Below are 27,971 nucleotides of genomic sequence, written 5' to 3' on the forward strand. Positions count from 1 at the left end.
ACAAAAACATCAAATAAAATTATATACATTTGCTTAGTCGTATGCATAAACGAACTTTTTTAGTGGTTTTTTTAAAGAGCTCATTACTTACACCTGTTATTTTCTGAAAACTCCAATAGTGTAAGTGGACGGTTCCTACGAGGAGGCCGTCAAATTTATAATCACTAATACAAAAAGTACTATTTATGTCTACCTCCCATAGGCAACGATGTGTAAATAGAAGTTTCTCACAAAACTAATGACTTAATCCCCAGAGTTCACGGGGCGCGTGTGCCCGGCGCCGTGCGAGGGCGCGTGCGTGCTCGGCATCTCCGAGCCGCCCGTCACCATCAAGAACATCGAGTGCGCTATCATCGACCACGCCTTCGAGAGTGGCTGGATCAGCCCCGAGGTACGCCCACACTCTAACCTGGGGCCTGGCTAGCCAAATGTATCTAAACTGCGACTGTAAATACTTTCTGTCACCATTATGTATTCCTTATATATATTGACCTTGTAAATTTCCCACTGCTGGACTAAAGGCCTCCTCTTCCTTTGTGGAGAAGGTTTGGAGCATATTCCACCACGCTGCTCCAATGCGGGTTGGTGGAATAAACATGTGGCAGAATTTCGTTGAAATTAGACACATGCAGTTTTCCTTCAACGCCGAGCACGAGATGAATTATAAACACAAATTAAGCATATGAAAATTCAGTGGTGCCTGCCTGGGTTTGAACCCGCAATCATCGGTTAAGATGCACGCGTTCTAACCACTGGGCCATCTCGGCTCGTTTGATTATATAAAAGTATTTAAATGTGATTGTAAAATTATAATTGTATGAATAAAGGATTTGATGAATATTTATTTTTAACAGATTCCAGAGCATCGCAATGGAAAAACTGTCGCTATCGTCGGTTCGGGCCCGGCCGGGTTGGCTTGCGCTCATCAATTAAACAAGGTATAAACATAAACTAGAGACTAGTCTTTTCGGATAGCAAATTCTAAACGTGGACGGACACCGATATATTTTTAACAAATAAACACTAACTTTATTTTTGTTTATAGGCTGGATACGCGGTGACAGTATTCGAACGTAACGATCGTCCCGGTGGTTTGCTGCAATATGGAATTCCGAGTATGAAGCTGAGCAAGGAAGTCGTGGGTCGAAGGATCAAGCTGATGACTGCTGAGGGCATTTCGTTCAAATGTAACATCGATGTTGGAAAAGATATTTCTGCAGCCGAGCTGGCTAACGAGTGAGATACATTAATATTATGCATGTTCCATTTAAGAATTTTATTTTATTGGTGCCTAATTAGCGGTATACTAAGATTATTTAACCAGCAACATTTTTTTAAGTGACGACAATGTGAAATTAAACTGTTGTGTTCTGTTCCATGTTTTTTTTTTTTTTTCAAATATATTTTTATTTGGTACTCTACTAAAGACCCGATTCCGTGTCCAGATACGACGCTCTAGTCCTCTGCATGGGTGCAACGTGGCCGCGCGACCTGCCGCTGAAGGGTCGGCAGCTGGGCGGCATCCACTTCGCCATGGAGTTCCTCGAGGGCTGGCAGAAGCGCCAGGCCGGCCCCGCGCCCGGACACGCCGCCAAGGACGCGCCCGTGCTGTCCGCCAAGGACAAGGACGTGCTCATCATCGGCGGCGGCGACACCGGGTGCGTACGGCGCGCGCGGCCGACACGAGCACTAGTCTGCTAAGATATTTTATATTAGGCGAAATTATTGGAATTATAGCACACAAAAGTATACAGTTTTAATATTCTGCTATTCCTAATAAGATTTTTTGTTTTTGTATTTGGTTATTATATGATTTAAGTATAAGTTATGAAAGAGTTTTTGTTGTATGATGTCTATATTTTGTGATGATATTTACTTCTTAGTATTAACATAATCGACTCCAGTTTTATTACAATGTTTGACAAATGGCAATACTATTAATCAGGAAATATATTTTTTACTAATAGGTGTGACTGTATAGCGACAGCGCTTCGGCAAGGTGCCAAGTCCATCACGACATTCGAGATCCTCCCCGAGCCTAAGAAAACCAGAGGACAAGACAATCCGTGGCCACAGTGGCCCAGAGTGTTCAGGTATTTGCTTTATTTGTTATATAGAAAAGAAAAAAACATTTAAACAGAGTGTAACATACAATTGGCATGTAATTTAATGATTTTATAACTAAAGTAAAATTATTCGATTACTTTGAGAGGGAAAAGTTTAATATCAGATATATTAATTACTTAGTTTAAACGCAAACTTGTTACGTACGTGTTCGTTCCCAACACTGAATGTCTAATGATTATGATTTATGACCCGTGTCTGATAACAATATATTATTAAATGAGATATTTCATAATTTATTTCGGTGTAACAGGGTCGACTACGGTCACGAAGAAGTGAAGGTCAAGTTCGGCAATGACCCAAGGAAATTCTCCACGCTGACTAAGGAATTCCTCGATGACGGTATATATATATATATTACTAAAATGAATCGGTCACCTATATTCTGTAATCGTCGCCTGGAGGCGCTAACCATATCCGTTTCCTTTCGCGAGGCGCGGGCAACGTGTGCGGCGTGTCGGCGGCGCAGGTGGAGTGGGCGCGCGGCGCGGGCGGGCGCTGGGACATGCGCGAGCTGCCCGCCGAGCGCCGCGTGTTCGCCGCCGACCTCGTGCTGCTCGCCATGGGCTTCCTCGGCCCGGAGCGCTACGTCGCCTCGCAGCTCGGTACGCCCGGCCCGTCCCGCTTACAGATTATTTAAGCGCTTGACCAGTGAAATGGTTCCATTTTGATGTCAAATTATAACTCAATAACTATTTAAGTAACATATGTTCGCAGATCTCCCACTTGACGCGCGAAGCAACTTCGAAACATCGAAGGACAACATCTACAAGACTCCCATGAGCAACGTATTTGCTGCAGGAGGTATGGCAATACATAGTTAATGACATAAAATATTACTAACTTTTCCACTTAATATGTGCATTTAATGTTTGCACTTTTCAATTACATATAGAAAATTATTTAATAAATCCTTTATGAAGGAATTATTAAATAACTAGCTGTTACCCGCGGCTTTGCCCGCATAGAATATAAATATATTTACAAATTAACTAAAAATATTACGTTAATGTAATACCTCTTTGTATACCACATTGGTCTGAATTTCAGCCCTTAGGGTAGAATATCCAGAAACGCTTAAATGCGAATCAACTCATTTTTAATCGGTAGCCCAGAAATAAAATTTTATGCTTCTAACTTCAATATGACGGACTTCCAGACTAACCTGTATACGAAATGTCAAACTCTATTTCTCCCCTTAGGCGTAAAATATCCAGAAACACTTAAATACGTATGAACTCATTTTTAATCAGAGGCACAAAAATAAAATTTCATGTTTCTAACTTCAAAATGACGGACTTCCAGACTAACCTGTGTACGAAATGTCAACCCCTACTTTTTTCCTTTAGGCGTAAAATATTCAGAAACGCTTAAATATCGTATCTACTCATTTTTAATCAGTAGAAAAAAAAGTTTCATGCTTCTTACTTCAAAAATGACAGTCTTCCACACTATCCTATATACGAAATGTCACCCTATTTCCCTCCTTAGGCGTAAAATATTCAAAATCGTTTAAATACGTATCAACACATTTTTTAAATGGCATCCCATAAATAAAATTTCTAACTTCAAAAATGACGGACATCCAGACTAACCTGTATACGAAATGTCAACCCCTATTTCTCCCTTTAGGCGTAAAATATCCAGAAACGCTTAAATACGTATCTACTTCCATAAAAACTTTCATCCCTTATTTCACCCCCTCAGAGGTGGAATATCAAGAAAAGCTTAAATACGTATCTACTCATTTTTAATCAGTAGCCCATAATTAAAGTTTCATGCTACTAACACAAAAAAATGACGGACTTCCAGACTAATCTATATAAAAAATGTCAACCCCTATTAAACCCCTTAGAGGTAGAATATCTAGAAACACTTAAATACGTATTTAATCACTTTTAATCAGTACCCCACAAATAAAGTTTCATATTTTTAGCTTATAAAATGACGACTTCCATAAAAACTTTCAACCCTTATTTCAACCCTTAATAGTAAAATATTAAAAAAACACTTAAATACGTATTTACTCATTTTTAATCATTACCTAAAAATGAAGTTTCGTGTTTGCAACTTAAAAAATGACTGACTCCCATAAAAACTTTTAACCCTTATTTCACCCCCTTGGTAGTAGATTATCTAGAAACGCTTAAATACGTATCTACTAATTTTAGATCAGTATCCCAAAAATGAAGTTTCATGTTTCTATCTTAAAAATGATGGACTTCGATACAAACTTTCAACCTTCATTTCACCCCCGTAGGGGTAGAATATGCAGAAACACTTAAATAAGTATCTACTCCTTTTTAATCAGTATGCTAAAAATAAAGTTTCATGTTTCTAACTTAAAAAATTACGGACTTCCATACAAACGTTCATCTCCTATTTCACCCCTTTAGGGATAGAATTTCGTGGGTGTCATGATATGTTAGTTTATAAGTGTAGCCTAAGATATAAGTTTCGTGCTTCTAGTTCTAAAAACGACAATATTTTCAACAACTTACAACCTTTCATCCCCCTTTTCAACCCTTTACAGCACATAGCCTTTCCTTTCCCAGGCTCTAGACTATTTGTGTACCAAATTTCATTTAAATCGGTCCAGTAGTTTTGGCGTGAAAGCGAGACAGACAGACAGAGTTACTTTCGCATTTATAATATTAAATATGGATTTGAATCACTTCGTTCGGAATTTGTATAAATTGCATAAATGTTTAATGTATTTTTTAATCATGACTTAATGACCACATTTTGTATGACACAAGTGATGTTATAGTTATATAAACACAAACGTTTTCAGATTGTCGTCGTGGTCAGTCTTTAGTCGTATGGGCCATATCAGAAGGCCGACAGGCTGCCAGAGCCGTGGATATATATCTGTCAGGCAAGTCCTACCTTCCAGGTCCCGGCGGAGTTATTTCCAACAATTAAATAATCATCAGCCGACCAGGGATTTGACATATACATATATGTATAAATATAAGTTCAAAATCCTTTTTAAACTAAATTAAAATAGTTTAAAATTTAAATCAATGTTATTATGTTAACGATATAACTTTATTTGTTTGATTTAAAATTTATATTCATCCACATACAATAATAACATTGCCTATAAAGATATTTTGAAATAATCTTTTATAATATGTACAATTTCATTTGAAATACTATATTTATAATAGAAGTAATATTAGTACAGTAATAGTTCTAATCTTGTTCAAGTCCTTGTCAAGAGTAGCAATAATTAGAAAAAAAATATCTAAATATCAGTTTTAAATATTTGTTTACATTCTAATAATAACATTATATGTGAACTAGGTTTTCAAAAATATTTTTATTTAATAAATGAACTTTTTATGTCGTCGATCTAATCAAAAAATTGTATTTCTATTCTGGTACCTATATAAGCTTATCAGGATAGGTTAACCTTTATTTTCATTTTAAATACACCTAATTTTATTGTAATGAAATATTTTCAGTTATTTGTTACCAGTTACAAAAATATTTAGTTTGAAATATCTTGTTAAATTTACCGAAATTGAAAAAAATTTTATGATTAGTACGACGACTTTTATTCTATCCTCGATATTAAGTGAAACATGCTACAAATATAAAACCTCAATATTATTAAGATGAACGTTTACAAATTTTCTCATACATATTTCAAATATAAAACTGTTAAAAATGTTAATAATTTCAAAATTAAAAAAAGTTACGTCAGTGTTGTTATATACGTATAAATATTATTCACCACCATATATTAGTAACTAATTATGGAATTTTCTTACCGATTAATTTTATTCATAAATATATTATTAAAATATAATTAATAGTAGAATTTATTTGATTATTATTCTTATATTTATAATAAAAACATTCCGTTTTAGGACATTTTGATTTTAGATAAGATATCATATATCCGAAATGTCTTTGAAGGAATGATTGAAATGTTATCAATTAAACAAATTATATTAACAGTAATTCATAAAATATACTTTCATATAAAAATGAGTGATTGTAACTTGGTATAATTATTTTCTGCTTTATGAATTGTGTTACAATTATAAAATCAACCCTTTTTAATTTGTTACGCTTGAGTCGTCGTTGTGGATCTTGAGAGTGCGTGGCGTCATGTCACTACCAAATATACCTGTTTTTGCACATACACACATCCAGTTTCAGAAACGCTGATAAAAATTAGATTAACAAATTTTTGCTTTAATCGGAATGGTCATTGGTCGAACGAAGTCGACAAAGACGGACGTCCAATGAACGTTCGGTATTTCGTCAGAATCAATGTTTTCAATTATTTATGTTATAAAGTAAGCTAATTTATTTAGAATATGTGTCAAAACGAAACATGGGTTAAGATGCCAAGGACATAAATTAAATTAATTTTTAACAGTTGATCAGAACAATAACAATGTCCAAACTGTACAATTATTCTTTATATAGACTTTATTGAAAAGAATAAACTTTGTAACTTTTTTATGTTATGAACAAATTAAAATATAATGAATCGAAGTTGAATTAATTATTATGTAACTGTGATTTATATTTTGTTTTTTTTTTTAAGCTGATTTGTAACTTGTAACGTGTATCGTTACACTTGAAAAGTTCCTACGTGATCTATTTATTTAAACCTTCAAGTGTTATTTAAAATAAGAATCTTAGTACTATTGACTTTTTTAATAATAAAATAATCATTAACATATTTTTTCGAGTTTAATAGCAAGGTTATATACGGTTTGTCGTATCGAATTCTATTTTTGATTTTATTGTATTGAAATTGGCACTTGAAGAGTTCTTGTAACCTATTAATGAATAATTACTAAGTTAATTTATAATTTTATAAATAAACGTACAATGAATCCTAAGTTTGCTTTTAGTTTAGTATTAAAATTATTCATATTATTTTATCAAAAGGTATAGTAAAAATATTTTATGTCAAAACGATAATTAATACTATATCTACATATATATTATCATCATAGAAAAATATATTAGATATAATATGTTTTCCTCAAACTAATTTATAAAGCTATCTCAGTTTTACGGTGCATATAAAACCTAAAATAAGTGCAAATTATTAGATTGAATATTACAGCAGAACTTAATATAAATTATTTGCTTATTTTTATAGAATATTTTCATGTTCAAATTTCAACATACATTAACAGTATTCAAATATATGTGCTTTTATAAATCAATCTTTAATTTATTAAAACTAACATCAATTGTTTCTAAAATATTGTATTTCGTTACATTGTTATTTTATTAATAATAAAATTTAATAATTTATTTTATTTTTTTTCTTTTACCTATTTTTAATCATAGCTAATATATTACATAATGCATTGAAATGTTTAAAAATATTGAAGCTACGCAGCGCAATGCGACGAAAAGTGAAACCTTTTTGAGTCAGAAATGTTTTACCAAAACGTTACATAGAAACGTTTCATTTCAATTTAATCTTGCAATTCCACTTGCATCGTCCAAAAAAGTTTCACTTTCAAAAGTTAGATGTATGAGATTTGTTTATGTATGTAGTTCAAATTCGTTGAATATTATAATATCAATGACAATAATAAGTGTCTGTTGTAGGTAAATACTGTACTGTGTTGTAATGAAAGAATAGAGATTATTGCAGCAAAACATTTGAGTATTATTTACAAAGCATTGTTATTATTTATAATGTATAACTAATTGTAAGTGATAACCCTCGTCAAATGGGTATCAATACATATAATACTATACAGGCATTAAATATATATGCCGCTAAAAAGAAACTTAATGATAAATCTAAATTAATAAATGAGACAACTTTTTGTGTTTCTTAACCGACAACCGAACTAAACTACTAAACCAATAGGCATAATACTTATAATAGAAGACGCTGCGCGATATATTCGTTGATATTAAACCTTCAGTTAACCTAATCACGCATAGTTCTTACTACAGAAACCTTAAAAAACATACAAAGTTAATATCTATCCATACATACAAATACATTAGCAGCCTGTAAATTTCCCACTGCTGGGCTAAGGCCTTCTCTCCCTTTGAGGAGAAGGTTTGGAGCATATTCCACTACGCTGCTCCAATGCGGGTTGGTGGAATGCACATGTGGCAGAATTTCGATGAAATTAGACACATGCAGTTTTCCTTCAACGCCGAGCACGAGACGAATTATAAACACAAATTAAGCACATGAAAATTCACTGTTGCCTGCCTGTGTTTGAACCCGAAATCATTTTTAAAATTTAGTAAAGTTTTACCACTTTTTAAGATTGAAACAAAAGCGATCCCAGCAACTAAAGATCTATTTCTATACTTCCATCTTTAAGCAAGATATTGAAAAAATATATTTTAATGAATCTTCTAGTCTGGTATGGCTATTTTTCATAGCAATTGGGTTTTACGAGGGGTAGTTTTATAACAGATGCGGAATATCAATCAATACTGAAAAATATTTACAATGCATGTGAAAAATCACAGAAAGGTCAGGAAATCACAGTAATAAATATACAGGGTTATTGGTAATTCGACGTATACCCGTTAGGAGGTGATAGGGGTGACTATTTGCGATAATTTTAACCCCCATATGCATCACGCAAAAGTGAACCATTTTTGAGTTATCGCGTTTTTTAGATTTCGCCTGTCATCCGCAGAAGAATTCAAAATAAGAATTATGAACGCTTCAAATACAATGCGGAATAATTTGACTAGTTCGGTAGTTAAGTCACAATTTGAAAAAGAATGCGACTTTGCGTTCGCAATAGGGGAAGCACTTCGAGCAACAAAATATCTTGATTGTAACTTAGCTACTGAACTGTTTATGTATCTAAATTTTGTTTTAAATTTGTATTAAGTATGTAAATTAAGTAAATAAGTAAGTTTTTTACATTGGATATTATTTTAAATCAATTTTATGGGAATTTTAAAGAGCGACCTTTAGTACGAATTCGGTCATGTTCGAATACGAATTTCCACCAGCGTCCTTTCTGATCATTTTATTTCGGTTGCTTTGAAATAAATTCCTAGTTTTTATACATTTTCGGAAAGCTAAGTAAACGATTATGTTTTTAAAATAATCTGCAGAACAAATTTCATAATGTTTTTTATTTTTTTTTCAGGCATATTTGAGGAAAAAAAAAACAAATTGAAATAATATCGTTTTCCGTCTCGCATTTTTAAATTTGGACCAATAATTATTGTTTAAATATTGGAAAATATCCAGTGTTTAATCGTTTTTATAAATCAGAAGAAAAAAATAGATTTTAAATGATACTTTTTTTTAATACATTTTTGAAGTTGCATTTTTGACTTATTTTGAAAAAATCTAAAAAATTCGACAACTCAAAAATGGTTCACTTTTGCATTATGCATATGAGGGTTAAAATTATCGCAAATAGTTACCCCTATCACCTCCTAACGGGAAAACGTCGAATTACCAATAACCCTGTATAATAAATATATATGCTCAAAAAACAAAATATGTAGTTTTTACCCTACCCAATGTTAGAAAGCAAAATTAGAATATATCTTTAAACAGTGGCCGACTTGATGTAGCCGTGTTTTAGGAATAGGATTGGATTCGAAAATTCAGTGGAGTCCTCATTTATCGTCACTGACAGGAAGACTCAGCTCTGCAGCATATTCGGTTAGAAAAGTTAGACAGCTAACTGATATTTATACCGCTCGTCTAGAATATTTTGTTTTTTGTTCACAGTATTATGTCATATGGCATATTAATTTGTGGTAATGCTGCAGATATTGAATCTATAATTATTTAATAATGCATTTTATTCAACGCAAAATTATATAGACGATAAAAAAACGTAGAGATAATATATGTTGACATTCAGGCAGGATATATATATAGGTATATAATTGTATTGAACTAACATAATGTGTTTCAAATGTTAGAAAAGACCAACTATGAAGTTTACTATTCCTTGCATCGATTCTCTATCGATCTATATCATATTGAAATATGATCTTCATTTATAATAATAAAATAGTCTAAGCATGTCTGTGACTTTAAGTCGATAGCATAGAAATACGAGGGCCATGCCGTTTGCCATCACGGCATATGAGTCGGTCTTAATCCCAAGGCGCCCAATGAATGTTTTTCACCAAAAAAAAATATTTAGAAGAAAAAATGTTCATTAGCTTATTTTCGTTGTCATATTCGACCTACAGTTTATTGATATGCTTATAATTAAACTTTCATATAAAACGTATCCTTTGTCTATACGAAAATAAAATAATAAGTATTTTAGGAAAGCTATAAAGATAAAATATATTGCGTAAAAAATTATATTAAGTAAAATCCATATTCGACCGATTATAAGTAGAAGTGCAATTTTTCAATATTCTTGTTTTTCAATAATATTGAAATAAATTCATGAATAAGTAGTTATGGCAGTATTTTATATTGTCACACAAAACACAAATTTACTTTGACGGCAATAAGCAATCAATGAAATGGAAAACTCTCATTTCCATAGTCACCTATGTGTTCATACATAATTGCTATGACAAATTATTTTTGAGTTTAATATTCGAAATAAATATCTTAGTATATCCCTATTTTATCATCAGTCTTCGTTTTGTCTTCAGTGCAGACGAACCATGTGCAAAAACTTGTTCGTCCCGTGTAAGTAGAAATTTATGTGCAAACTTTTCTGACTTTTATAAGTATTTATTCTCTTATTAATTTTGGTAACATGCAGGTATAAAAATTAGGACATGGGCCGTATCCTTATACACAAGTTTAGATGGAAAATTTCAAGAACAATTCGATTTTCGTTTGAAAGAAGTGACTTTTAAAAAACTTACCGATTACTTACACAAGCCAGTGGACTCATCAAGTTTAGCAGTTACAAGGATTTTATTTGGTAAATTAAATAATATGTACTAGAATCATTCAACATTTCTGCTTATTAATGTTTTTAATATAATCTTGTACATTTTACTGGGACAGGACGTCACAATATGCATTAAGCTAATTTGAAGTAGGTATGTTAAATGTACATATATACATATGTATGTAAGTGGGTACCTATAATGTAAGTATGAATATAGTTTTGAAATTAAATCTATTTCAATTGGTCAGTCTACCTTTGTTACTTACCTTCAAAGCCGAGTATGTAAGGTGGGTGGACCATGGCAGGACACGCTCCTTCGAAGGCCAACTATTGAAAATTCGTAGTTATTGACATGTAAAGACATATTCCTTCTGCTATACACTAAGATGCATCAAAATCAAGGCCACAGGTGCAGCGGCAAGTCGCATGTGCTGCTATTGTGGCTGTGCGATCTCATGCTTCGTAGACTTTGTCGTCGACGTTACAATTGTTAATCGCGCGCACAGAAAAACAAAGGTTTTTAGTTTAATAACGTATTATTATCTCATATTTGTTACTGTAAATTATCGTATAAGGATATGTTTATGGTATTTCAGAAAAATAAAATAGTTTTGCCTTGATATAAGTTAAAATATTGGTAGTATTCTTCGAACAGTCGTTGGTTCCTTATAAGGCCAATCAAAAATTTGACGGTTGGCCTTGCTAGGGTACATGGGCCTTACAAGGAACTTCTACAAACCATATAACATATGAACAGTTACTTTTTATTTATAAATATGTACCGTTACAGTTAAAACAAAGTTTTATATTTAAAAGGTTTATTTTTTTTTAAGTCATATTGAATACTCTTTTTCAAAATTATTTTGACAAAACAATTAGAATAGGATTTATCACAGCGAATCAAACGTTTTGCAAAACTGGGTGTACCGCTTACGCCTAATACTTACCATAATTTATCAGGAAACAAGCTTTTTTATTTTGTAAGGGGTTTAAAATCAAGAACACTTTCAATATGTATGCACAAGAATGGCAGAATACAAATGGCTCAATATGTTTTTGGCTCGAAAGCCATCTATTTCAAAAAGAAAACCCCAGCTAATGAACCCAGCTAGAGCTCAAAAAATGAATAAGCCCATTGTAAAACAACATTTTGAAGAATCTCACTTCTTAAAAAAGTAATTGATAATAATTGTTAGTTTGGCCTTCTTAGGAACATATTGGCCTTACAAAGAACGGACCCATAAGACGGCCATTTTTGGTAAAAAAAAAAGTTTTAAATTTTATTATAAAACGCGTTAGCAAGTTATTTGATGTCAATATAATACTCATTACTACTATTTTTAAATAATTCCCATTAATATATTCTTAGTTATAGGATGATGTTTAACTAATGTTCGTTAAGTTTTTTATAGATGATAAAAACATATTGAGCATTTAATGTTTCGTTTAAGTGAAAGAGCTTATTGTGTAATTTTAGTAAAAGCAGATATATCAATTGTTACAATTATATTTTTAAGTCAAACGACTGATGTATAATATTGGCCTTGTTTGGAGCCGTGTTCCTTGCAAGGCCATTTGGAAGAGCTTAATAAAACTTAATTTTAATAAAAAGTGATTAAAGCTAGGGTAAAAAAAAGTGATTTATATTGTACACAATAACACAAAGTTTACTTAAAAATTGGATTCCTTCATTTATCCAGTCAATTAACGAATAAAAAGTGTTTACTCGTTAAGGTGGCCTTCCATGGTCCACCCACCTTATGTATATATATTTACTGTAACACCCAATGTAAATACTAATCTATCTTTAAAAAAAAATATTTTTATCTGCAACAACTCTATTAATCCAATTTTAAATGTTTATGATGAATTTATAACCTTGCAGGACTTGCAATGTTATTCGATATCCCAGATGAACGTGGAGGTGCAGTAATGGAAAAACGTTGGGGTGATCCGACGATGTGTCATTTTCCGCTCATTCATATCGTGAAAGCTATTCCGATGCCATTTATGGCAATAGTGTACGCTGCACTTTGGCTCGGTATGTAATTGAAATTATTTTATGAATTTTAACTCTCTGCTATGGTTTCGATTAGGCTAAGGCAGAATTTGTTTTTAAAGAAATAAACCGACTATTATTCATACATAAAACGCATCTTCTCAAATGACTATCAGATTATAGTAGATTGAAAAGTCGACCGCGTTACCAAAGATCAGATAGAATCTGTATACGGAGATTCCACATGTTGATTTCGGCTATAATTTAATCAACTCGTGTTCCGTAGAAAGTTTACCTATCTATTAGTAGCTCTATGGAATAAATTCCATACCTTCCATAACAGGAAAAGGTCATTTAGGTTCTATTTACAGTCTACTATGATATTTTTCTTTAGATTATTTTTGGTGAAAAGTACTACATATTAACACATTTAAGGAAAATCTTTTCAGGAGCTTTAGGCATAACATTAGGATACAAGTATCGCTTGAGTGCGACAATTTTCACATTTTGCTACTGGTACTTGTTTCTGATCGAAAAGAGCTACTGGAATAATCACAGCTACTTATTCGGCGTGGTCGCCTTACTGCTCGCCACGACTGAGGCCAACTGCTATTGGTATCGTAATTATGTGTTTATTTATTTGCCGTGAATCGCAATTACCTCTATGCGAATATAAATTGCAAATAAATCCTGTGTTGGTTTTTTTATTAATTTCACATGTTATTGTGAATTGCATTAAACGAATATTGTTTATATTACCAGTGACAATTTGAATAACATTTTATGCTTATTTAGTTTTAGCATCTATTTTAATTATTCATATCACTGCTATCAGGGTTCTGGCTAGTGAAAATGTTAACAATTCGTTCTCATTTTCAAATTATTCGGGGACAATTGATAATGTGCATTAATGACGACATTAAAGTTTTGCGGCCGGTCGGTCGTCTGAACAGCCCTTAGACCGATAACGTATTAATTCAGACCTCTATTTAATAAAATAAACACATAAAAACACACACACACACTTTAGCTTATGTTCACAATAATTATATATCGCAAGTTTAATATTTTCTTGTTTTTTTTAGTTTGAGAATTTACACTTTTTAGTGAACATTTATAGTATACGTAATATAATTCTTACATATTATAAATGTAAGGTTTTGTAACTACGAGGCGAGCGTAAAGGACACTCGACGTTATGTACCTATTGTCACTTATTTTTTGTTCAATATCATAATGACGTATTTAAGTTCGTTCACTGAATCATTCATCATTATTAAATATAACGATGAAATATTGCGAGTGTTTTGTATTTTAACAAAAACACGCTACTTATATGATTAAATAATAATTTATGATATTTTCTTGTCAACAACTGTAATAGCGTTGACATAGAATATTATTGACGTATTTGCACTACGTTTGTCTTAGGAAATGTATATAGAACGTATTTTAAATTAAATAAAAAATACGTAATACTAACATTTATGTTGTAACTAAAAACAATTAGGTTTCAAAAATTTTAAATTAATACATTCTTGATATAGGTACTTGAAATTATAAAATAACAATATGATGGTTTTTTATTAATAATTAACAGACGATTCTCTGAATGGTCAGCCTTGTAAATATATCGCTATACCAAAGTAATAAAACTAGTAAATACTTATTACATTTTAGGTCTTTAGATTCACACATGGGTATCTCTCGGAGGAAAGAAACAGTACCATATTGGAATTATTTTATTCTGAAATACCAGTTTTTCATTCTATACTTCATGGCGGGTTTGAAGAAAGGAACAGCAGAATGGTTGACTGGATATTCTGTGCAGAATCTTAGTGAGCATTGGGTTTTTAGCCCTTTCAAGTAAGTAAACTGTTTAAAATTAACTGTCTAATAAAAAAACACCAAGTTCGGATTTGTTGTAAATTAAACATAAATTAAAACACGAAAACATAAATTAATACGTAATAGAATGGAATAAAAAAACAACAATTTATATTTAATCAGAAATAAGTATCTACTTAACAGTAATCAATCAAGAAGACTTCAAAAATTTTAGTCGGTCTGGTTCCTCTTCTCTTTGCTTCTCTTGCTATCTGAAAAGTGTTAAATGTATAATCTCCTTTATATAATGTAGATCAAAGTAAATATATTTAAAATTGGTATCATTAACTTATTATACACAGGCTGTTATTTAACTGTACTTAATTATTTTTATTTACTACTTATTTTTACTGTTACTGTATTAAATTAATGAGTCGCTAATATAATTAGGCTTTATTACGTCTCACGGTTCAACCAAAAACATACAAAAGTATACGAATATATTTGAGAATATAACTAATTAAAAATGCATTAAATAATAAAGTAAAACCTTGAATACTTGAATACAACTTTAGACTTTTAAATTGTTTTAATTTCGGTGTTTTTTGTACTTTTTTAGATACAAAAAATACCAATTATTATTTATTCGATAGAAGTACCTAAACATTTTTTTAAACCAAATTCCTTAATAATTAACATTGAAATTCCGAAATGGCCTCTAGAATAAATGGTATTAATTATTATTGTTGTTTGTTTAGTTTCATATTTGCAGTATTATTTACACGAAACTTTAAAGCGAAGATTAAAAAATGATGAAAATTAAAAATAGCTATACGATCTACGACGATAGCGACCTCTGTTTAAATTTTCTTGCTTATTTTTTAGTATTAATATAATTTTTATTTATTCAACTTAATAACTCAAATAATTATTACCTAATTTAAATACCTAGATGAACAGTTGTTCGCAATACATGTAAGTAAGTTTTTTTTTTAATGCGTAGGTAGTCTTAAAATTATATATTAACTCAATAAAAAAACAAAAGGGAAACGTAGAAGTTGATCTTCCAAACCCCTAAAAGTTAATTATGTTTTCTAATAAATTCGTATACGAAAATACAAATACTTTGCGATATTATTCAGAAATAATGCGCCAAAATAAACTAGGCTCTTACTCTTTCGAATCGTAATTTTAGAAGATTATAGTAAATATGAGAGTAATGTAAATGCTGCTGAGAAAAACCGTTATAAAACTCAGATTTTTCCACCAATTAAAGAACATGGGTACGGTATAGCATTTAAATGACCTTAAATTTAAATATCCTGTTTGATTTTTTTTAATCTTCGTCAAGATTTAGTGACACAAAAAAAAGTAAAATTTAGTCCAAAAAAGTAAAATTTTATGTTGACCACTTAGCCCGCTTAGCAGTCAGCATTCCTACTAAGTTTTTTGAGAATAAAGTCCACATGTATGATGACGTACTTGTCCTATTTGCTTTGACTTGACATCATACTGGAATATTTTCATATTAAATAAACAAATATGTTAAGTTCATGTCATCTGCTGTAGTTATGTGTAGATGGCATGTTTATTACATTACATTTTCGAATATTAAAAATATTGTTAAACAATGCGTTGTCGTTTCACAAAAACACTTAACGAAGTGATTTGCTACGTTATAGGATAGCGACAATGAACGTTTATATTACGCATCCGAAATTTTTCACATGGTTTTAAGGAAATTGATAAAATTGTTTTATATTTCAGATTATTTCTTACAGTGGCTCAAACCGACTTCCTAATAGTACATTGGTTCGTTTTCGCATTCGACATAAGCGTGGCAATCTGGATGATGTGGTCTCGAACACGAAACGTGGCTATGATATTTTGCGCTCTCTTCCACCTCATGAACAGCAGACTGTTTAGAATAGGTTTGTGTCCTTGAACGTTCGTTTTTTACAGATAATGAGTTAGCTGTTCCGACTTCGTGCGGGTGAAATAAAAAAAATATTTCTATCTAAACCATTTAAGGAGCTTCTGAATATACACCAAAATTTCATCAAAATTGGTCCAACCATTTATGTGCGGAGTTCAGTTACATACACACGTACAAAAGATTTATAAAGATGTAAAGCTAATATATTTTTTTCATTTACGTACGTATTATATGTACCGTTAGTTTAAACCTAAAGGCCCCAAAATAAAAAGATATATGCTTTTTTATTCTATTGTTAACTACCTGTCATCATTACCTTGATAAGGATATGGGAAAGGATATCGTTTATGTATGTTAGTCATGGTGAAAAGGATTTCACTTTTACATTCTGCGTTCAGTCTGACTCCAACGTTGCCGATATGTATTTATCCGTAGGTATAACAAAATTTTGGACCCATTTTATATCAAATACACGAAAAGATTTTTTTAATGATTGTAGTATCCATATTTATTACTAACAAAATTGAAAAAATAATATAACATCAATTCAATTTATTTTTCACACGGTAATAATTCTTAATAATAACACATTGTTTTTGAGCGATCAGCACGCATCGCCTCAACGACCTCCTTTTTTATCTCGCTGGCAAATCGCTTTACGCGTTTCCCACGCGTGGAAGTGAGGTACCCAGGACGCCCAGTGCGCCCCAGACCACCGGAGAAACTTGGATTGGAGAGTTGGAGATTTAATGCTTATTTTAAAATTATTTCACATTTCATATTATATTATTAAAAAGAATCATCAATACTATCCACAAATACTGTACATTTACCTTACCTTGCAGTTTAAATTAATATTCCAATCTCTTAAGTTTAATAACAATAATGTTGAAGTTGTTTTACTATGACACAAAAATATTTTTTTAGGTATGTTTCCGTGGGTCTGCTTGGCAACGATGCCGTTGTTTTATTCGTTTGACTGGCCGAAAATTATAATGTGCTATGCGGAAAAACCTGTATCGAAAGTAAAAGGAGGAATTTGTAAATATCTAAACAAGTTTAAACGTCATACAACATCCGGCAGTAAGAGCAATGCTACAGTGATAACTAAAGTTTATGATAATAAACCTAAGGAACTTTTTGATAATGATAAAATTAACGAACGGAATGCCGAGGATTTGGAAGAAAAAATAGATAATCAAGAAGTAGGAGCTGAAGAAGAAAACACTTTCGAAACAAAAGACAATGAAATATTCGACGTTAAGAACAACTCGGCTAAATCATCTGAAGACGATGGTGATCGCCGGAAATATATTACATTTACATTTGTAGTATTTCACGTACTTTCCCAAGCATTTTTGCCATATTCCCATTTTATCACAAAGGTTAATATTTTTAATGTATTAGTATCACTGTTGAGTTATTGTCTTACTTAACTATTGATTATAAATACAAAGTCCTCGGCATAAACCTTACTTATAAATGGCCTTCTGATATAGTGTCAAATATAATGGAGTATACTTACAATCAAAGAGAATGAGTTTTAGAAATAGATAATTTTTACTACTTTTTACTAATTTGATATATTCCTAACAATTAATTGTACGTAAGGTGTAAAAACATATTTTACTTTTAAAAGTATGATCATATACTATGATGGCTTATAAAAATTAATAGGTACTTAAAGTTAAAAAATATTTAAACGATACACTTAGAACATGTTGTACAAAATTAAGTAAGTAATCAATAAATTAACTTACAATGACAAATGATTTATAAAATAAGGTAAGTATAAATACAGATAGCATGATGATGACGCGATGCAATTATTAATGACATTTACATTGCACGAGACCTTTACAAGTTGGGTCAATATATTCTTAAAACAAAGAGCAAATAAATATTTATATCGTAATTAATAGAAATACAAAAGTAAAAGTTCAAACTGTACAAAATTTAATATACGTCGACAGTTCTTGTCAAATATTCTCTACCCTAAGGTTTTTATCACAATCGTAAAACTGCACATCTATTACTTCGTATGTAATAAAGACTAAAATAATATTCATACGTTGTAATTTTTTACTTCATACAAATTTTACGCTTTTCAGGGTTATAACAATTGGACGAATGGGCTGTATGGTTATTCTTGGGATATGATGGTGCATACATGGGAAATTGAATCGGTTATTGTCAAAGTCGTTGATAATGAAAACAAGGAAGAGTTTTACGTTGACCCGTACATTTATTCCCCTAACGACAGATGGACAAGACATGGCGATATGGTACACCAATATGCCAGATGTTTAAAAGACAATTTATTAAAGAAATTTGTCCCAAACAAACGTTCAAGTCGTGGAAAGGTTATATCTAAAAATATTTCGATTTATGTTGATGTTTGGTGTTCCATGAATGGTAGATTTACGCAACGCATGTTTGATCCTAAAACGGATTTGTTGAATACATTTTGGTCTCCGTTTGAGCCGATATCCTATCTTATGCCTCTGCTCGATGAAGCGTTGCCTTGGAGAAGTCTATTACATGAAATTAAGGAAGACGTCCATTCTTGGAACAATTATAGTGATGTGACGTTTATCGCCGATTTCCCGGGTAATCTTTTTCAATCTTTTTTTTATAACATTTATAGTAACTTTACTATAACAATAATTAATCACAAATGTACAGTACATGGTTGTTTTTTTAATGGACTTAATAATTAATTACTTGAGTCGTTATATTTACAGATTATTACCAAGAAAAATTTATTCCAATGGAGTTAACGAATGTGACGATGACTATCTTAGAAGGAGTGGTGGCCTTTGAACCCGAGGTCAAAAAGTTTTTGCAAGGACAATCTTATAAACTCAACAAAGGTAACCGAGTCAAATTGGATTCTGGAACATTCCATAGAGTTCTTACTATAGAGACCAAACCAGCATTTTATATGTATACGTTTACTAATAGCTCGGAACCAAACATTGAAGATTCAAAGTTTAATCCAAAACTACCTGTCGGAGAAGAACTAACAAGACGCTTTAACAATATGATTAAATTTGCAAAAATAGTCGTATCAAACATAATCAGTATGTTTTTTCAACGTTGCCAATAAATGTTATATAATGTAATTAATTTCATCTATTTAAAGTATAATTATCTAACAACCCTCATTGGAGCAGCGTGGTGGAATATGTTCCTCAAAGGGAGAGGAGGCCTTAGCCCAGCAGTGGGAAATTTACAGGCTGTTAATGTAAATGTAAAAAAAGTATCAATTATAATTTTATTTATGGAAGTCTAATAAATTTTTAATAATTTTATTATCACATGACATGCTTACATGTATACTATACTTAATGTATACGAAAAAGCTATTCTGATAAATATGATTATAAACACCATTTATTATGGTTCTTAATTAATCACAAAGGTAAACTTACTTATTACCTTAAATACTCTAGATAAACCAATATAAGAGATCTTTATACATAAATTGGGTATATTAGCTATAAATTACGTGAACAAAAAAAAAACATTAAACGAAATGAAATATTTATTGCTAATAAATATTTATATATATAGGTGGTAATAGTTTTACACCTTGTTTATAGATATATAAAAACAACACCCAATAAGAACGCCTTCATTAAAAGTAAAACAATTCTGATACGCTCATGAAATTATATATTTTCACTCTCGCACTTTCTTCTTGCTCTATTTTTGTCGTCAGTATCAATTCCAACCGTTGTATTGTACACATTCAAGTGAGAGAGAAGTATAAATGGTGAAAATTATTAAATTGATAGCCAGGAAGAATAATAAGCGTGCTATCTTTGACAACACTATCAACAACTACTAAGTATTTGGAATGTGTCGACGTTTATACGGGAACCTGCTGTACTGAAACAACTTTTAATTTCCATTTAAAACAAACAAAAAATATTAGAGGCTTATCTACATTTTTCGTTACATTTTGCAAGTAAAAATGCATGGAGTACATGGTACCTATTTAGTAAAAGTTATCGGAACAATTTATTTAAACAAACTTCATCAACACACTTAAATTTAATGGAAACCTCGTAAACCTTCGTCTTTTACAAAATATATTGAGATTAGAGTGCAATAAAAGGTTTTTCATAAAAAAATATATATCAGTGTAAATAAATAAAAACAATAAATTACCTTTTGTATATAGATACGGCGAATCACAACCAACTTCATGTTATATACCCATTACCATTACCAACCAACCCATCCAAGGTATTCACTTTTTAATTCGTTATCAGACATATTTATTTCCAAAAATATAAGTATCGTCGTTTTTGTTCGTATCTTTTTTTTTAATGATCATCAATTCTCACACTTTTCGATTCTTTTCTTTTTAACGTCATACTGACGTTGCCAGCAGTACGATAAAAATAAATAAATCTTAATTAAACTTTTTGATGCATCGATATATATATCAGTAAAAAAAAACTTTAAAATGTATGATAAAAAAACTAAAATTGACTAATCTTATTTAATTGTCTTATAATTATAACTTCTTAAATTTTATAACCATAAATGTATTCGGTTTTTTTAACACGATTATTGTCATTCGTCAATGCTTCAAAATGTAAAATCATAATAGAAAAGTCTCTACATCTACTCAAATATTAATAAAATATATGAATACCGAAAAGTAGCTAGTGTATTCAAATTAAGAGAAAATATTCTATACCCAAAAATGTATACAATTCTTAATATTTGTGTGTTTCATATTGTATTAAACTAATGTTATCGAGATTTCTATAAAAGAAGGTATTAAAATATATTAAAAGTTAATAAAAAAATATATATTTGACTTTTTTTTATTAATAAAAATAAATAAGTTATTGTGAAGATAAATAATTTTAAGTAAATACTAAAAATTTAATAAAGAAAGTTCCTTAATACTTTAGTCCTTTAATTGATGTATCCTGTTTCGAAACGTGCTATGAAGCTGTCAAAAAGATAGAATTTACTTCTTGACAGTTGGTACATGTTACTTTGAAATTGGTAGTGTGACCGGTGGCGCGTTTGGTTGGCAGACATTCACGACAGACTAGATCACTGACTGATCAGTGTAATAAAATAGTGTCATGTGTGGCGTGACTATGGCAAGAAGTAAATGCTGACTTCATTCATCGTTTCGTCTTGGCGCTGTGACGAGTGAACTAAGTTCGGGCTGGGGCCGACGCCTCGTCACTGCGAATATATAATCAACGTTTTAACATTCCGGTACCATAACTAGAGTTAGTGTCTCGATGGCGATACGCCTTACCGCCCCCCAGGAAATATTGACATTTTAGCTATCTGTGATATAACAACACCTAAGTATCTTGTTAAAAGTTTTGAGGTTAATCCTTTACCGGTGATATCAGTGGAGGATTTTAAAAAATCTAGACGGTATTTTTTAACTCGGGTGATTTAGTTACGGACAATAACACAAACATGGAATCGTCTATGAGTTATAATTTGGATATCACGCCAAATTATTCATACATTTTCGAATTTGAGAACGAGTTTATTCACCAAAATTCCAGGAAATGGATGACTGAGAATTGGACCGTGGCTTTCTATTATGTTGGGATCTACATGGCGTTTATTTTCGGTGGTCAATATTACATGCAAAATCGTCCTAGGTATGTATTTTTTTAAATGTATGCATAAAATGATAATTAATTTGTTTAATTATGACTAACCTCTTTCGGCTCGAAATGAATCAATTTACTAAAAAAAATAGCATATTATGTATATTTAAAAATGCTTAATAAGACCTATACTTATTAGAAGTATTTATTAAAAATATATGTATATCGAATGTAATAGACATTCTAATAATTTCATATGAATATTTTCCATAAATGTGATATAATACTTTATATTATTTACATAAATATGTACATAATATAAAATATATGTATAAATACGATGTTTTTTTATATAACTGTTAATTCCTCATTCAATTTTTAAATAATTCGTATAAGATACTTTTACTGTTTATTGCGGTGCTAACTTTACTTTTACTTTGGAAAGTTATGTAGCTTACACCTTTGAAAAACCTTACTAATAAGATGTGGTATTATCACCTACTAAATGGTGAAAATAATGGTACAGAAACTATTTCAAACTCAATAAAATTATTTTCAACAACATTTTTCAATAAATTAATGTAATTGTTGAAACCTCTTATAGCCATAACTATGTCAACAGTTTCTACAGTTTGTAGTTTTCATGGGGTAAAAAAATATAGTTAAATTTATTTTTGATACCACAATAATTTATTATTAACATGGAATCTTAATAAAAAATTAATAATATTTTGTTTTTAAAAATATTGTAGATATTAAGCTTAAAAATTCAAAACAAGCATATATTGCAAAAAATAATTAATTTCTATTTAATAAATAAAAAATATTTGCAAAATCTCATGTTTTGAAACCATACATTATTATGTATGGTTTCTATTTGGTATATTTTATTAGGTGAATTAAGTATTCAAATTGTATCTTCTTTAGTTCACGATCATATTTTTATCTAGATATTATTATACAAGATCTATACCACAATAAATATAATGCATCACTGATAAAAAAAAATTAAATAAATGTCTTTAGACTTCCCTGAAAGGACTATATCAAATTATCCAGTCTTGTATATAATTATATCTTGCTAGTAAAAACTATTTATTAAAATATTATTTCGTCAACTTATTTTTCCTGATGATAAAATCTAACATGTATGCTATTAGCAGGGTTGGATAAAAAAAATCATGATAAAAAATATATAAATATAGGATTTGCTTTTAATCAAATTCTTAAACACTTAAGTCCTTTATTGTTAAGGAAATACAATATACTAAATTTTTACTTATTTTGATAATAAATTAAATTAATAATGATAATAGTTATTAATAAATAAAATTAATATTAAAATCAAAATATCTATCCTATAAAGAATTTATTTTAAACACAAGCTATTTATTTTTCATTTCTTAATGACATCATTTCTACTATAACTCAGAGCACAAAATTTAAGTTACATTTAATTGTGCGGAGAGGTTATACAGATTGCAATTATACATTTTGCACTATCAATAAATAATTCTTTTTTTTTTTTAAGTTAGCAGAGATTTCCTTTAATAATATACAATAATTACAGAATGGCTTAATAAAACGAAAATAAAATCTTAAAATTTTAATTCTATTAGAAAAAAAGGGCTTTTTTTTATAGTTTTTATTATACTATGACTAAAAACACACATTTGAATCATTTTTAACACTATATTTTATACTTGTTTTAAATTTCGAATTTTGGACAAGTGATTTAAATCATGTCACTCTGATACAATTATATAAATTTAATCTTATAATGTATATAAAAACTATATGAGTAAATTTACCAAAATCTTAATTTACATATTTTTTAATAATGTTAATAATGTGAAACAATCATTTTTCATTTTTTAAATGTCAGATGACAAAGGACACATGTTTCAGTTTTAATTTAAAAAAAAAAACAGATAAAAAATATTATTTTGGTCTGTTAAATTGATTGTAATTTCAATATGATTTTTGTTTTATAAATTAATATATATATTATATAAAAAGGTATATTGTAAACAAACATTACTCCCAACAGTTTTGCTTCAAAGTTATGTGACATATAAATTAACACTGTTAGTATTGATTTAAATCAATACAAGTATGTGTTGTAAGTGCGATGTTAGGAGATACTTAACAAAAAGAAAAATGATAAAAAAAAAACTAAAATTATCAAATTATATCTAAAATTTTTTTTTAAACATACCTCTTATTATATCAATATTATTATAAAAATAATCCTCCACAATTTATATTTAATATCAATTTTTTTATTAAGATTTCAAGATTACAAGCATTCTGAAATATATTTTTTTAATATTTATTTTATAAGTGAAACATTTGTCGTATAATTTTGTTGTTCACAAAAATTGTTATTGTAAGTAATTTATTAGCCATCGTGCGTAATACATTTTAAAAATAATGGTTTATTTTAGTAATTAATAGTCGCGTAACAACGTCATAAAATTTTTTCACATAACACTTTAAGTAAACGTAAAAAAACAATATTAGATTAGTAGTATTAGACTGGTAGAACAAAAAAAAATAATAATTGAAAAACTACACAATATACGTATTATTAGTTGTGATGAAGAATGTATAGGGCCAGAGTGATCTGCAGCAGATCTGCATTGTTATATAACCTTGCTCGGATGCAATCTTTCTCGTCTGTTTTTAAATATCAGTACGAGTCTCTTCGTAACCTTGTATCTGCTCATGATTCGAATTATACAATCTGTCTTCAGTTTTTAAACGTAATATTTTAGTTATCTTTCGCATCGGACGTATGTAATTCTTTTATTAATAATGCACTCATTATTTATGTTTAAAAATGTTCTTATCATACAAAAATGCGTATACATTAGTATTTATATAAAGATGATCTCTCCAGTTCCTTGTTCGTACCCTATCCGTCTAACAAGTGGTAATTACTAATTACGAGAGCCAAGCTAGCCCGGTAGATAGAAAAGTGGAAGAAATTCAGCCAAGTACCGCTGAGATTTCATGCGCTAATTTGTTTTCATGAATTATCTCGTGCTCGACGGAAGGTTAAGAAGTTAGTTTAGTGATGATTTTTTTAAACAAAAAATCTGCTTCGACATATTTATCCAGAGTAGAAAAGCATGGTGGCATAATCTCCAAACTTTCTCCTTAAGAGGAAAGGATCCCTCTATTCAGCTGTGTGAAACGGCCCGGACGTTTCTTTCTTGTGACTGTTTCTTTGACGTTTTCGAGCTTACAATCGATCATTTTTATAAACGACAAAATACTATAGGCTCATTTCTTTTAAATTATGTGAAGACAAATTTGGCATTGATTAGAAATACTTTTTTAATCATAAAACTTACGATTATGTATCTACAAAAGGATACATAATGTGCTATTGAAAGTTTCCGTAGGTGTTAGTAACATAAGATATATATTTTTTTAACAAACCGTGTAGTGTTTTAATTTATATTGTATTAGTCATGGTTGAGCCAACATTCGCCAAATTAACCTCCAAGTCGACCACCATACCCTTCAGACTACATTGACGTAATAAGATAAATATATATATAAAATATATAAGACACAATAAATACATTTAAATATACAAATAAAATAATTGTGTATATAATAAAACTGTAGTTTATAATTATGTTGAAGTTACTTGTTAAGTAAGACATATTATCTTTTATTAATAAATTGAAGCAAGTAAATTAACTATTAATAAATTCAATTTCCTTTACCAATAAAAATATAACATTATAAATTTGTGAAAGGTAAAATAATCTTTGTTAAACCGGACCATCGAGAATTAGACTAAGACGGACCGCAAAGGTAAACCTACTTTTTCACTAGAGCTTTAGTTTTGTTGACGGAGGTAGGTTTACTTTTACAGGTTTAAATAAATATTACCTCTGCTGTACAGTAGCGACAAAACTAATAATGTAATATAAATAATATAAATAAAACTAACATTATGCAAACTTTTATTATAATTACGTAAAATGGACAAAAAAACTTTTGTATTACAATCTAACTTAATAATTTGCTAACGATACCGCCATCAGCTTCATCGCTAAATCTTGACCCGAACTCACAAATACAGCCCGGCATGGACTGAATTCCGTCCTTGACTGCTTTTACTCCCACTAATTTACAATTGACGGCACTAGAACTATTATTATTGAATTAGGCTAGCTAGGGTACTCAGTACCTGATCTGTATGTTGTTGGATGACTATATCATTACACACTCTATAGTCCTATGTCAACCATATTATTTTCAATTTGTTTGTGTGTTATAACATTTTAAAATAACTGACTGACATAAATCGCACAGCTTAAGCCAGTATTGATAACACGATGAAATTAAGCACAGGAATTCCTTGTGAGAATTGTCAAAAATTATCTTCTAACGGGGATGAAAATTTGTATGGATGTTATAATTTTTTTTTAAATCTAGTTGTGAGACCATGATAAGTAAATAAACGACGTATTAGTGTTTTCCGATGAGATAGGTCATCGAGTACACAATTAGTTACATGCGGACTGTACTGACCGCGGAATTAACTTAAAGTTAACGTACTATATTAGAAAAAATATATCATAAAAATATGTGCTTCTCTTAAGAATTGCTTGCGAATAAACGTATAAAGTGAATCGTGTTATTTAAATTAGATTTTCTCACGGCTGCTTTAAAATGGACACAGCGATGCATGTATTCACACATTTTTTTAAAAGTAGTTTTGTTTTGAATTCTCCTTTGTTACCAATTTACCATTATCAACGTTGTTTTTATTTTATTTATTTAAATTACTTTAGACTTAACATAATAAATTATTCAGTATTATTTATGTAAAAAGAAATGACGTATTTGTGTTAGCGAAAATTAAGTTTCATCATTATACAGGTACATATATGTTATAATAAAAACGAAAATACAATAAATATAAGTTGACTAATTAAAAATTGTATGTATGTACTTTTAAAGTATATTTCTTTTATATATTACTTACATCTTTCCATAATAGTTAATTGTTATAACTTATATACTTATATTTATTAATATTTTTAAAATAATGTTATGCTCGTTATATAGTTTTATAACGTCGACGTCTCAAGTTCGGATTCACACGATTGTAACGATTTTTAGTATAATTATTATGTTTGTTCGTTATACGACGTAATATGATGTTGCGGTCAACCGTAATTTTAACAAAACAATTGGTAATTTTTTTTTTACGTCATACGTAAAATTTTCGTTCTTTAATATAACTTTAACTTCCTGACCTTTTCATATTACGTAAGTATAGAGCATTTAATTATCAGTTTTTTTTGCGAAATCAGTAACCAAAATGTTTTACATGTCGATTTATACACAATTATATCGATATTATATGGTAAATAAACAAATTTTATGTAAAACCAATTGCAATATTTTTATTAAAAGTTTCGTAAGCAGTCTTCTTGTTACGCTATCAATACGAATGACAATGATGTGTGCAAGCGATAAGATTTGATAACCACGTTTGATAAGCAGACAACCTCTTCACCTAGTTCATGGTAGATATTAAAAAAATGTTGTTTTTATTTTTGTATTGTAAGGATATTAGGTCTCTTGTA

At 30.1% G+C, this 27,971-nt stretch overlaps 3 protein-coding genes across 3 annotated transcripts in view; all 3 read left to right on the forward strand.

Annotated features, from left to right (window-relative positions):
* The window catches only part of LOC113396355 (uncharacterized), a 43,721-nt gene extending 35,951 nt beyond the window's left edge, over positions 1-7,770 (forward strand). Inside the window, exons 35-43 of the mRNA XM_026634258.2 lie at positions 255-391; positions 855-938; positions 1,046-1,236; positions 1,446-1,658; positions 1,968-2,093; positions 2,378-2,466; positions 2,559-2,729; positions 2,842-2,928; positions 4,919-7,770. Of these exons, the coding sequence (XP_026490043.2) occupies positions 255-391; positions 855-938; positions 1,046-1,236; positions 1,446-1,658; positions 1,968-2,093; positions 2,378-2,466; positions 2,559-2,729; positions 2,842-2,928; positions 4,919-5,049 (1,229 nt within the window). The 3' untranslated portion in view covers positions 5,050-7,770. The remainder of the gene's footprint in view (positions 1-254; positions 392-854; positions 939-1,045; positions 1,237-1,445; positions 1,659-1,967; positions 2,094-2,377; positions 2,467-2,558; positions 2,730-2,841; positions 2,929-4,918) is intronic.
* Positions 7,771-10,732: 2,962 nt separating this feature from the next.
* LOC113396358 (vitamin K-dependent gamma-carboxylase) lies at positions 10,733-19,864 on the forward strand. Its single transcript, XM_026634264.2, has 9 exons — positions 10,733-10,774; positions 10,851-11,015; positions 12,871-13,026; positions 13,434-13,599; positions 14,665-14,850; positions 16,579-16,742; positions 17,675-18,132; positions 18,859-19,357; positions 19,492-19,864. The coding sequence occupies exons 1-9, from the start codon at positions 10,750-10,752 to the stop codon at positions 19,854-19,856; spliced, it is 2,184 nt and encodes a 727-aa protein (XP_026490049.2). The 5' UTR covers positions 10,733-10,749; the 3' UTR covers positions 19,857-19,864.
* A 1,927-nt stretch (positions 19,865-21,791) lies between these two features.
* Baldspot (baldspot) overlaps positions 21,792-27,971 on the forward strand; it is a 39,514-nt gene continuing 33,334 nt past the window's right edge. Inside the window, exon 1 of the mRNA XM_026634287.2 lies at positions 21,792-22,404. Within this exon, the coding sequence (XP_026490072.2) occupies positions 22,214-22,404 (191 nt within the window). The 5' untranslated portion in view covers positions 21,792-22,213. The remainder of the gene's footprint in view (positions 22,405-27,971) is intronic.

This window comes from Vanessa tameamea, chromosome 6 (assembly GCF_037043105.1).
Source record: "Vanessa tameamea isolate UH-Manoa-2023 chromosome 6, ilVanTame1 primary haplotype, whole genome shotgun sequence".
NCBI lineage: Eukaryota > Metazoa > Arthropoda > Insecta > Lepidoptera > Nymphalidae > Vanessa > Vanessa tameamea.